Source organism: Malania oleifera, chromosome 9, assembly GCF_029873635.1.
Source record: "Malania oleifera isolate guangnan ecotype guangnan chromosome 9, ASM2987363v1, whole genome shotgun sequence".
NCBI classification, from domain to species: domain Eukaryota; kingdom Viridiplantae; phylum Streptophyta; class Magnoliopsida; order Santalales; family Ximeniaceae; genus Malania; species Malania oleifera.
The window spans coordinates 46,389,060-46,402,876 of record NC_080425.1 but is presented as its reverse complement, the minus strand read 5'-3'; the positions used below and the strand labels follow the sequence as shown (position 1 = coordinate 46,402,876).

The 13,817-nt window shown below is 34.2% G+C and overlaps 1 protein-coding gene across 5 annotated transcripts in view; it reads right to left on the bottom strand.

Annotated features, from left to right (window-relative positions):
• LOC131164732 (DExH-box ATP-dependent RNA helicase DExH7, chloroplastic) overlaps window positions 1–13,817 on the bottom strand; it is a 162,191-nt gene that overhangs the window by 52,466 nt on the left and 95,908 nt on the right. For all 5 annotated transcript variants that reach the window (XM_058122161.1, XM_058122163.1, XM_058122162.1 and 2 more), the window contains 3 exons: window positions 6,656–6,754; window positions 6,425–6,565; window positions 5,148–5,218 (listed from right to left, as the gene is read on the bottom strand). In XM_058122161.1, the coding sequence (XP_057978144.1) occupies window positions 5,148–5,218; window positions 6,425–6,565; window positions 6,656–6,754 (311 nt within the window). The remainder of the gene's footprint in view (window positions 1–5,147; window positions 5,219–6,424; window positions 6,566–6,655; window positions 6,755–13,817) is intronic.

The following is a 13,817-nucleotide window of genomic DNA, read 5'->3' as shown; positions in this document are numbered from 1 at the left end:
AATTCAATGGTCCTAAGTCTTTGATCTGAAACTTACTCTATAGAAAAAACTTTAGGTCATGGATGCCACAATCATCATCACAAGTGATCACAATAGGTATTAATACCACGATAGTTATTACAGTTTTGAATATCGCCTTTGTTTTTGTACAAAGGTACTACTAATGTACTTCTTTTCTCCATTCTTCCGGCATTTTCTTGGTTTTTATAATAGTGTTGAATAGATTAGTTAACCAAATAATTCCTTTATTTCCTAAACATTTTCAAAATTCAATTGGTATTTTATTTGGTCCTATAGATTCCCACTTTTCATTTTTTTAATGCCATCTTAACTTCAAGGACTCTAATTTTGCGAATAAACGTCGTATTTTTAGTCTTCTCCTCATTTGTCACTTCCAAGTTCAATCTTTAATTTTGGTTTTCACTAAAACACTTGTCAAAGTATGTCTACCAACTCTCTTTTATGTCTTCTTCTATAATTAAGGCATTATCAATATCGCCCTTTATACATTTTACATCACCTAAATCTTTGCATTTTCTTTCTCTAGCTCTAGCAAGTTTATAAATATCTTTTTCTCCTTCTATATCTAGTTTAGTATATAAAGTATCATAAGCTCTATGTTTAGCTTCACTAATAGTCCTTTTTGCATTTTTCTCTCTTCTTTATACTTTTCAAAATTTTTTATATATCTACAATTTTGCCATAATTTATAGTAATTACTTTTTTCCTTAACGGCTTTTAGGACTTCTTGATCCCACCACCAACTTTCTTTACTACCCGAGTATCTTCCTTTGGACTCACCTAAAACCTCTTTTGATATATTTATGATAGAATTTGTCATTTTATTCCAAATAGTATTTGCATCAACCTTATCCCTTACTATTTAATCACATTCTTTCTTCATTTTATCTTTGAAATTACTATATTATCCATCTTCAAGTTCCACCATCTATTTCTCTTCAAAATTATGTTACTCTTCCAATTTTTAATATGTATATCTAATACTAAGACTCTATGTTGTGTAGCCAACTTTCACCTAGAATACCTTTACAATCCTTACAAGATAGACAATCCCCATTCTTAGTTAAGAAGAAATCTATTTGGCTTTTATTATACACCACTCTTGAAGGTTATTAAATGTTCTTCTCTTTTTATAAAGCTATTATTCAATATAACCAAATCATAAGACATCACAAAATCTAATATTATATCACCAGCCTCATTTTTATCTCCATATCCATGGCCTCCATGTATCCTCTTATATCCTAAATTATCCTTTCCAATGTGACCATTCAAATCAGCATGTCTTTTCAAATATTGGTATCCCTTGCAAAATATTATTCATATCTTCCCAAAATTGTCTTTTAAGATTTTCTGCTAAGCCTATTTGGGGAGCATATGCACTAATGACATTCACTATCTCCCGGCCTAAAGTTATACTGATTTTAATGATCATGTCCCTCATTTTTTAACATCTACAACATTATCTTTTAGGTATTTTTCTATAATAATACTCACCCCATTTTTATGTTTCTCTTTACCAATGAACCTTAGTTTAAATCCCGATTTTTCAATTTCTCTAGCTTTCTCTCCTACCTATTTTGTCTCTTAAAGGCAGATTAAGTTAATTTTCCTTCTAAACATTATTTCCATTATCTCCATACTTTTTTCCCGTACAAGTCCCTATATTCCAAGTTGCTAATCTAATCTTAGTTTCTTGTGCTAACTTATTAATCCTTTCCCTTTCATATTGACCCGGTCTATTCCCTTGACCTAGGCGAACTTGATAAGAATTCATGATAATATGTTTTGACAAAGTTTATGCTGGCTGTCAACTACCTAAAACACACCCCTGCTCCTTAATTATCATTATTTGTAAAATAAATAACATTTAAATGATTTATGAATTTCACTTGTATTAGTCGAATATGTTTACCGTACATTATCTTACAAATATGTTTGAGACACATACTATATTACAAATTTTCCACCTCATACACAAAATAGATGTATTTAACTTGTAATATATTAGTCCTAAAACTTACATTATTATGTTTGTTAACCATTTCTAAAATTTCACAAAGAATTCCATGTTTTACTACTGATTTCCGTTATTTTTTTAAATCAAAATTGAAATTTCCGTTGAAATTTCCATACTTTTGCAGCTTCGAAATTTGACTCGAAATCGAAATTTAAGACCTTGGGCATATGGTAAAAAAATGTAATTTTCTACTAGAAGAAAAAAATTGTAAAATATGAATTCTGCTCTCCAACACACAAGATTGGTTTTTTACTTTCAATTAATTTAACCTTAATTTTGAGTGTTTTATTCACTATTTTGATAGTCAAAAAGTTTTACGCAATTGACAACGAATCTGGGGGCATAACAGTGTGCAGCAGACTGTAATAGCCAGGCCATTATACTACGACAGGGTACTATAGCGGATGATAGAAATGTGAATCAAGGAACTTCCAAGATATCTTCTCGTAATGGTTTTGGAAGGAATCTATATCATCACAAAGTAGCAATAGCACATATTCAAGACTGACACAAGCATGTTATTCTTTCAAGGACTTCCATTCTATTTTTTCCAATTGGGTTTAGTCTAAGTCTTTAAGTGAACACAAGACTAGAGGGTTTTCTACAGATTTCTGTAGAAAAAAAAAAAAAAAAAATCCCTCTTATGGAGACTGTTGTGGCAGTTTTGTCAAAATTTATTAACAAAACATCAGTTTGTGTTCTCAGTTGGGGCTAAGTGGTACTACAGTGAAAGATTCTAAATTATGTGGTGGCTGGGCATGCAAGATGTTGCAGTGTAAAAAGAAAATAAGGGAGAGATGGCTGAGGTGCAAAGCAAGAAGAATTGGCATGAGTGGTTTAGGCACTCCAGTGGCACGAAGTTGTGGAAGCCCAAATGGACATACCTGTAGGCAACCACAACCCTGTAGAGATACCAAAATGGAAATCTAGAAGATAACAGTTGCATGGATTGGGATTTTCCACTTAATTGATGATAACACCCAGATGACAATGACACAGTGGAGTCTTTTTCTTTTGGATGGAATGCAACACATAACGTGTGTGGCACAAATAGTCAATGGGGTCAGTAAGTTAGCTTGGGAATTTGTGGAAGAATGACTAATCCCACAGATATTCAAAGGGGATGGGGGAGGCAGAGAGAAAGAGAGAGAGACTGGAGGCAAAGTAAATTCTCATTTGCAGAAATACAGTGGAGGATATAAATCATCAAGTCACTCTTAGGAAATTCCAAGAATAGAGTTCAAAATAAAATGGGAGAGAAAATTCTGTATTGTCCATTCATTTTCTGGGCTAACATATGAATAGGTACATGACAGCCTTGGGCATTAAAGGTGTATTACTGACAACAATAATTTGGAATAAGCTGTTGGTATTGTGGGAGAAGGTTGGTTATGTTCTGCATCGGTGGAAGACTTGCTAGCCATTTCTTTTACAGGTTTTGGTAGAAGGAAGGGTAGGGCAGCCTTATGCAGGTGTGGTTTATTTGCAGTTTTATGGGGGTTATGGATGGAACATCATGCATGGATATTCTCGAGGAAAATTAATTTGAGAGCTGGTCTGGAATAAAATCTAGTTTCTAGCATCACTGCGGTGTGTTGGATTTGGGTTTTTCAGATGAAATAGTTTCCAGGAGATTCAAAGAGACTGGAGGAACGTGGTGTTTGTTGATTCTCTTTTTCATGTAGGTTTTAGTTCCTTTTTTTTATGGTTTGTTCCATATTTTCCTTGGGAGATATCTTGTTCTCCTCTTGTAAATTCTTCTCTTATTAATATAAGTTTCTTTTCAATCAAAAAATAAAAATAATTGAGGTTTCTTTTTTCGAAAGTTTTAAAAATTTATTCAAACTAATTGAAACCAACCAGCAATCGGTATGCTGCACAGCCAAAGCCAGAGGAGGGGTGTCCTTAAATGACTCTCAAACAGACCAGAAAATCAGATTTGAGGGCTGATTAGGGGAGGATAAAAACAAAAAAAACAAAAAACAGAGTATCAAAAACAATTCAGATAAATCAATTTGAAACAGATTAATGCTCTGATACCACACACTGTAAATATGGAGAAAATAAGAAGAGAAGGAGAGAATAGAAGAGGAGAAGAAGAGAAAAAGAGATGAAAAACTGAGCAGCAGTCTAATAGAGCCCTATGTACAGGTCCAGGTCTGCCTTATTATATGTTACTAATATTTTAACACTAATAAAGTCTTAAGGATAAAAATACCCCCATTAACACAACCTAATTATCAAAATAACATACTCTCTTCTAACAAAAGGTGGTGAAGAACACAATTTGTGGAAAATTTAAATCAACGGGGTGGAGTAAAGTAGTTGGGAAGGAGCACTCACTGAGCTTAATGTTTCAGTACTGTACTGCCAGCAAATCAAATTTTTTTCAACTGGAAAAAGGAGAATTCAATAGAAGGGGCACCAAGGGGGTGCCACCCAATTACAAACAAGAAACGTGCAAAGAAAACAAAAAGAGATTAATCAAAAGTGAAACAGTTAATCCAAAAGATAAAAAACTAAAGGAGCGTCCAGCATGTACTGCCCAGTAAAACAGGAAGAAAGAGTAGAAAGCCATCTATCCTTGAGGATAGTGGGAGGAATAGAAGTTTCTTCATGACACCATTTCTTTCTCTCAATGAAATCCAAAAGATGGTGAGAGGGATCAAGGACAAGGCTTTTTTCATTTCTTTATTAGTAGAAATACCTTGCCAAGCCAGATTTCCTTTCCCACAGATTCAGACATGTACAGTGACAACAAATCACATGGACGTGTTAAATATGAATGTCAAATGTCAGAATTGTATTGCATCTAAATTTTGAAAGTAAGGCGTATGCAATTTTACTGGTTGAATTATGAACGCAAATAGAAACTCATATCACTCTTAACAGTTCACGTATTTGACAACTTCTTGTTCATTTTCTACAGCTATGTGCACGAAGAATACAAAAGATTCAGAAATTGCTATTGGTGCCGGTTTGATGTAAGATTTCAAATTTAGAAAAAAATAAATAAAATTACATGAAGAAGAAAATCACATCAAGCAATAACATACCATGTCACTTGATTCTAAATGACATAATGTTTAGAGAATAAAAACTAAACCTTATCATGTACATAACTGGGCCACTTAAAAAATATGAATTGCAGAAATGCTGTGCAGCTTTAACACCTTTCTGCAAAAATAAAATTCCACCAGCTAGAGTCAGTAGGACTTTCAGAGTGACAAAAATAGCACCATGTCACGTGCTTTATTGATAGTTTATGCTTAAAATTTATGTTGGCATCATGGTCTTAAAATTCACAAAATTGGCGAAATTTCCGCTTTCTATCACCCTCGAAATCAAAATGGCAGTCGATTTCCGTCTTGCATAATTTCCGTTGAAATATCATCAAATCATCCGAAATTTATCAAAATCTCAAAATTCAGCGAAGCTTGTCAAAATTTTAACTATACGATGAAATTCCATCTGAATTCAAATAAGAAATTTAGGAGTGAAGTGAAAGTTCTATCTTAATTTATTTTATTTATTTTATCGAAACAAAAAATAACTACAAGTGCTTTTGAAATTTTATGAAAAAATAAACTTACACTAACATTTTATTTAACCATTCATGTCTAAATTATCATTATTTGTATAATAAATCTTATTTAAATGATTTATGAATTTCATTTGTATTAACTAAATATGTTTAATGTACATTATCTTACAAATATGTTTGATACACATACTATTTTACAACTTTTCCACCTCATATAAAACATATATGTATTTAATTTGTAATATATTAGTCCTAAGAATATATTATTATGTTTGTTAACCATTTCTAAAGTTTCACAAAGAATTTCATGCTTCACTAATAATTTCCGTTATTTTTTCAAATCAAAAATGAAATTTCCGTCGAAATTTCCGTACTTTTGGAGCTTCGAAATTTAAGTCGAAATCAAAATTTAACAGCTTGGTTAGCATGTCAACAACTGTCAAATTCATCTCTGGTGAGTTATAGCACAACTGATTAACAAAGCACAAAATGGAAGAGGAACAATGAATCAGTTATTCATTCCTTTTTCTTTTTCTTTTTTTTTTTCAAGGAAGAAAGGCAAGACAGTCATGGGTATTGTAGTGCATAATGTCAGGTAATGTAGGAAAATCTGAAAAAAACACTGCAGCGGCAAAATAAGAGAGCTTGAAAGACTTAATGACTTAGGCTGTGTTTGGGAACATAGATTTCAGTCCTTGGTTTTGGATTTGTGAAAATTTGCACAAAACTCGATATAATTTTATATTAATCTTTTCTAAATCCATACAAATCCAAATCGAAGGTCTCAAATCCCAGCTCCCAAAACAATCCAACAATTTACTCAAAATAATTGGACTAACCTTGTGCAATATCTTCTCCCATTTATTGTATGCATTCATCATTACTAAGTGATCAGATTGCTTGTCAAGAATGTCTGAATGACTTGTACCATGTTGGTTATCATTTAATAAATCAACCTTTGCTTTTTCAACATTTTGCTTCTGGATTACAACCACACAATTTTCTCAGAGATAGAATTTCTGTCAGTGGTTATATAATTAAAAAAGATGCAAATCAAATTACAGGAGGACCTCATCTTTTGGATAAACAAATGGTGATTTATAGCTCAAAAAAGCTGAAATTGATAGAATGGGGGATAAGCAACCAAATATTCCACCGAATAGCATCATCTGCAGAAAAACAAAAAAGTAGAAGTCATAACTCAGTTAAAGTTTAATGTTGCATATTCACTGTAAAGGATACTTGTAATATGAGAAAGGCAGACGGAGGGTGAAGACAAGTTCATTAGCTGCCCGAGCAGGTTCTATAAAAGCTAATACACAACAGTGTTACAATTCATCCAAAGAAAGTAAGGGCTCCGTTTATTTTTGGAAAACATTTTCCATTTTGCATTTTTAAGTTTCCCAAAGAAGTATAGAACTTTTACTTTACTTTTCTAGTTTTTCAAGATTGTTAGATTACCATTTTACCTAAAAGCTTAAGCTTTTAGGTTGTGGGCCAACAATGTATATCAAGCTTTAACACTCCCCCAGACTTGCAGCCTGATAGCATGTGGAAAGATAAACACACAAATTACACAATAAAAAACACACATTATAGGGAATATAATATTTTTTTACACCACAAAATAAGCGCAGGCAAGAGGACTAGAACCTAAGACCTCTTGGTAACCAACTCTATCATAAGAACTTTCTAGCACGTGTTGTGGAGCATGTGCGTATTCTATCATAAGATTTCTCTAAAATAGATAACCTTTCTAGGACCCACCAAAGAACTTACCTACATACTCTATCATAAGCTTTCTCTAAGTTGATAAAAACCATATGTAAGTCACTTTTCTTTTCCCTTAACTTTTCCATTAACCTTCTTTGAAGATGGATAACTTTTGTTGTTGGTCTCCTAAGCATAAAACCAAATTGAGTCTCAAAGACCATTGTTGATATTCTTATTCTTCGTTCAAATACCATTTCCCAAAGTTTCATTGTATGACTTAAGTTTAATTCTACAACAATTATTACATTTTTTAATATAATTTTTGTTTTGGTATATAGGTATTAATGTGCTTTTCCTCCATTCCTCTGACATTTTCTTGGCTTTTATAATAGTGTTGAATAGATTAGTGAACCATATACTTCCTTTATCTCCCAGACATTTCTAAGCTTCAATTAGGATGTCATTTGGTCTTATAGGTTTCCTACTTTTCATTTTTTCAATTTTTACAGCCATCTCAACTTTAGTGAGTAATTATGCGAATAAATCTCACATTTTTAATCTTTTCCTCAATTGTCACTAGTGGTTTTAAGCTTTCAACTTGGTTTTCATTAAAAACCTTACTAGAGTATCTTTGCCACCTCTCATTTTTTTCTTCTTCTTTAACCAAGGCATTATCATTCTCTTCTTTTAGACATTTTTCATTGCCAAAATCCTTGCACTTTCCCCTTCTTTTGTGTCTAATCTAACATATAAATTATCATAAGCTCTATGTTTAGCTTCATTAATGGTCTCGTTTGCCTCATTATACTATACCAAATTTTTACATTTCTACAATTTTTCCAGGTTTTATAACATATTCTTTTTGTTTTTACAGATTTTTGGACATCTTGATCCCTCCACCAACTGTCTTTGCTGCCTGAGAATATTCCTTTGGATTGACCAAAGATCTCTTTTGCTATTTTTTAATACTATTAGCCATTCTATTCCACAAAGTGTCCATATCTACCTTATTCCCTATTGTCCACTCAATGTCTTTGATTATTTTATCTTCAAATTTTACTAATTTTTTCTTCACACTCCACCACCTAATCCTCTTGCATTGATATATGTTGATCTTTCTCTATTTTGGTACAAATATCTATTACTACCAATCTTATGTTGTATGGTCACACTTTTGCCTAGGATAACATTACAATCCGTAGGAGATCAACGATCTCTCTTCCTAGTTAAGGAAAAAGATCTATTGGAATTCTATTTTTTCCACTCTTGAAGGTTATTAAGAGTTCTTCTCTTTTCTTAAAGTAGGTATTCATTATAACAAGGTTGTCAGATCTGGCTAAAATTGTACCACAATACTCATTTTTTATCACCATACCCATTGCCTCCATCTATCCTCTCATATCCTTTATTGTCCTTCCCTATGTAGCCATTCAAATAACCTTTACGAAAGTTTTCCCAAGCTTCAAGTATACCTTGTATAATGTTATCCATATCTTCCCAAAATTGTCTCATATGTTTTTCTATTTTGTCTGGTTGGGAAGCAAACACACTTATGACATTCATTATCTCTTGGGCTATTCTTTTAACATCTACCACATTATCTTTTAGGTCTTTGTCTACAATCATTCCCACCCCACTTATGTTTTTCTTTTCTAATGTATTAAAGTTTAAATCCTCATTTTTCAATTTCTCTAACTTTCTTTCCTACCCACTTAGTCTCTTAGAGGCTCATTCTCCTCTTAAGTGATTTACTTATTTAATCCAATGCTTTGACTTGGCAATTGATTCTTTCAATGTCTTCAAAAATATAAGAAACACAACCAAATTGTTTCCTAGCACAACCGTCAAGAACCAGAAGTTCCATTATGTGGTGGTATTGATAACGAATGAACACAAAGTTCAAGTTCACCCAACACTGTAGAATCATAACAAACTTTTCATGTATTCAAATAGAAAACAATAACAAAAAAAAAAAACCTCGTAGAAGCACGTTACTTTTGGCCAAAAGTTTCAAGCCCGGCTGCACAATGCTGATTTAATTTTAGAGCCCATTGTACAATTTCCATATTTTGAAGCTCAATTGTTCATAGATCTAGTTTGGTAAATCATAAAAATCCCTTTTGAAATCCTTTTATAAGAAAACAAATATATCAAGAAATAGGAGAAAAACTACAACCAAGGAGAGAACAAGAGATTCTTAAAGCAAGATGAGAAAAGAGAACAAAAAGGGAGGGTGGGGGGGAGGAAGAAAGCTCTCAAAAGAGAATTAGTAATTTGTTTGAGTGGGGGTATTCTTAAAAACTTATTCTTACTAATACAGAAGAAGCAGACCTAGAGCTGTGCAAAAAGCTCCCAAAAACAGCCAATTTCTTTTTTCTTCTTCTCTTCTTCTCTTCATCTCTAACCGTACAATCCGTATTTCCTTCAAACTCTTCAATTTATTTTAGATTTACAACATGGTATCATACCCATGTTTCTCTGAATCTGATCAATCTAACGTAGTGACAGCCTTCTCTTCCTCTATTTTTTCTCTTCCTCATTAACCCTTAAAGTAGAGGATTTTTTTCCCTTGGTTTGAGAGTTGTTTACGGTTTTCTTGGTTTTTTATCCTTCTCACCTCAGTTGTGAGACACTCATGGATGTTCTATGGCTTATAGCAGTTGCAAAATGGTTTGGTTGCTTTACTACTGTAGCACTTGAGTTTGGACTGAAATAGTGTGCAGTAGATCACTCTACATTTTATCATCGTACTCCATTCAACCCGATATTCCTTATTATGTATGTAGATGATATTGTTATTGTCGAAAATGATGATCAAGGTATCTAGGGCCTAAAGCATTTCCTACAAACTAAGTTTCAGACCGAATATCTGGGACCATTAAAATACTTCTTGAGCATAGAAGTACCGAGATCCTAGACAGGAATCATCTTGTTATAAAGAAAGTATGTTCTTGATCTTCTAGATGAGACTGGATTGTTAGGATCCAAGACGTTGATACACCCCTGTATCTTAACAATAAGTTAGTGCAATCTATGGGTGATTTGTTGCCTGACCTAGGACGGTACTAGAAACTTGTTGGAAATTTGAATAATATCACAATCACTGGACCAAATATATCTTTCACAATAAGTGTTGTGAGTCAATTTCTTGGTTCTCGAGAACAAGTCAATAGGATTCAATAATTCCCATATTGAGATATCTCAAAGGTGCACGTAGAAAGGTCTCTTATATTAGAAACGAGGTCAAACTTATGTTCAATGATATATAGATGTAGATTGGGTTGGGTCACCTTCTAATAGAAGATTTACAATCGGATATTGTACCTTTCTTGGGGGTAATTTGGTTTCTTGGAAGAGTTACAAACAAATTGCGGCGGCCAGTGCGAGTGCTAAATCAAAGTAAAGGGCCATGGCTCACACTGCATGTGAAATTTTTTGGTTGAAGAACTAGGTTATTTACATTCTTGGCCTATGGAGTTGATGTGTGATAACCAAGATGCTATTCATATTGCCTCGAATTTGGTCTACCAAAAGCGGATAGAACACATTGAAGTTGATTTCCACTTTGTTCAGGAGAAACTTGTGCAGAATCTCATTACAACACTTGTGTGAAGTCCGATTTGCAGCTGGCTGATTTATTCACAAAAGCCTCAAGGGTCCTTGGGTTAAATTTATTTGTAACCAGCTAGGGGCATATGATATCTATGCTCGAGCTTGAGGGGGAGTCTTAATAGTCATTTTGGTCATTTAGCATTATTAGTATGTGTTAGTGTTATGTTAGTAAGTGTGAGTTCGTAAGGGTATTTTGGCTATTGGTACAAACTCGACATATATTATAAATAGAGGGAGAGACCTATCATTGTCATTAGGTCTTCCATTTTACTCAATAATTCAACAGCTTCAAACTAAATTTCAAATCAAGGATTAGACTACTCTGCACTATTTTCTTGGTATTGAGATTTTACGGTGTAGGACTTGCTAAGTGACACTAGGTCGTTGGTAGCTAAACTATTAGATACTCCCATGGATCCTAACATGAAGTTGTCTAGGGATGTCGGATTGGATTTTAAAGACAAGCATCGATATAAGTAGTTGATTGGCAAGTTGATCTACTTGACTATCACTGGACCTAACATATCTTTTGTAGAGGGGTGGCGGGTAAGATTAGAAAATCCCAAACAACCACATTGGGATGTTATTTGTAGGAATTTGCACCATCTCAAAAAGGCTCTCCCGTCAAAGGTTTGATATATAAATCATAAATGTAATAAAACCTGTGGGATTATGGGATACTCTAATGTGGATACTTAGTTGTTGGGGGTAATCTTGTTACCTATCACAGCAAGAAGCAAACTACAGTAGCAAGAACTAGTGCTGAAACAAAATATCGAGCTATGGCTCATATTGTGAATAGGCTTATAATGTTGAAGTCTCTTCTGTCAGAGATGGGAATCTTGATAATGAACCCAATGGATATGTGATAATCAAGCTGCCATTTATACAGCTAGCAATCTAGTTTTTCAAGAGAGGACAAAGCACATTGAAGTTGATTGCAATATTTTTGTGAGAGGACTCTGTTGGAGAAATCTGTGGATCAGTTTTCACAAAGCCTTTATTTAAGTGCACCTTGTCTAATGGTTGTAACAAGCTAAGGTTAAGTGATATTTATACACCTCTAGCTTGTGGGGAAATGTTAGAAGAAAATACGTTATTTTAGTAATTAGATTGTGTGAGTGGGGGTGTTTTTGTCATTAAAACATTTCATTCGTATTAATATATAAGAGGCAGACATGGAGCCATATGACAAGCTCCAGGAAAACAGCCGATTGCTTTTTTCTTCTTCTTCTCTTCATCTCTAACCATAAGTTTTTTTGTTCTTTGATTCTTCAATTTATTTCAGACTTTCAACAAAAAACAAAACAAAACCTAACAAGCTCTAAATAAGAAAACCCTCTTTAAACACTTCCCAACATAGTTGATGGAGCTCTGAAATAGATATTTCAGAGTCCTTTCTTCAGTTCATTTTTTATAGCATCAAGTGTACTTTATTCCCTCCAGGATCAGCCAGTCATCCCATCTTATTCAACGCTTCATATCCTTCTCACTAACCTCCTCCACAGAAGTGAGTAAAATCCAGTACCTACATTGATTACTCCTGCCAAGTCTACACCCAAACATCCTTTCTCAAAAATAGATGCATTTGCCAAACCTTCTAGCAGAGGAAGCACATGAGAAATATATCCCCTAGTACTTCAGAAGATCAGAAATATAACCAAACTATTCATGGAACACATCCAACAATAAACCACTATCATGGACAAAGTCATACTCAAATCATTTTTCCTGAAATATAACCCCATTTCATTTCCTTCTCAGTATGACTTCCTCTAATATATTTCTTTAAGTCTGGCTTAGAAGATTCTGAGACCCCTCAATGTATAAATTCCCTAAAAATCTCTTTTTAAGGGTTTACTTTCACCTGCATGTTAACGAGTTTATTCAATTACTATTAACAAGAGTCAATTTCCTACCTAGCACCTCCTGCCTTGCTGGATGATGCTTATAGACCTTCATATACTCAGCCTTATTACATCCTACCAAGGCCTGATATACATTGTTGGCCCACATAAGCTGTTAGGTAGAGTGACATTCTAGCACAGTATCACGGCCAGGTTGCAAGGAGGTCCTGGGTTCAAGTCTCGCTGCCTGCATTTATATTCTGTTTCTTAAGAATAATCTTATTCCCTATAATGGGTGTTGTTTATCATTTGTTTCTCTCTCCATATGTTGTTAGACAGCACGTGCAGAGGAGTGTTAAGGCCTAATATACATTGTTGCCCCACACAACCTTACAGCTTAAGCTTGTAGGTAAAGTGGTATTCTAAGACATCCCTTGCATCCTTCCCATCCTCAGATCTACGCACCAACTTTGGCTGCAAAACGTTACCAACTCGCTCCTTACGCTGACCTCCAACAGGCCGAATCCCCTTATCCATCTGAGTTCCTCCACAATTATCATCCTCCGCAGAAAGCTGACTTGAAATCTAATCAGGAGAAGATTTATCACACACACATGACCCACTAGTCCCATCAGCACTCTTTGGCCACTTTTCCCCTTGCACTGCCTGAGACACTTGCCCATTATTGCCTGCTTTTTTCTTTGTAAAAGAATCCTTCCCACCATTAGAAAAACCGTGAGAACTGCAGTGCTCCTTGCACTAATTTCTTTGACCAGAAACATTGTGATTTAAAACCTTCTGAGCCTCAGCATTACTTGAACCCCAAATATGTAAAACCTCCCGGGCCCTTAAAAAGGTCTTGTCAAAACTATGGCCTAATGCAAAAGCCTCCTGCAGTCTAAGCAGTATCATTAGGATCTTGGGCTTGTTCACTTAAGCGCCCGACTTCAGAAAGAATGAGCCTTCTTTTCAAAAAATTGGTCTTAGTCCAAACCAACATCATTCTGGTTTTGGGTCTGTAATTTAACAGGAGTGTCTAGGAAACAAATGAGCCTCCCTT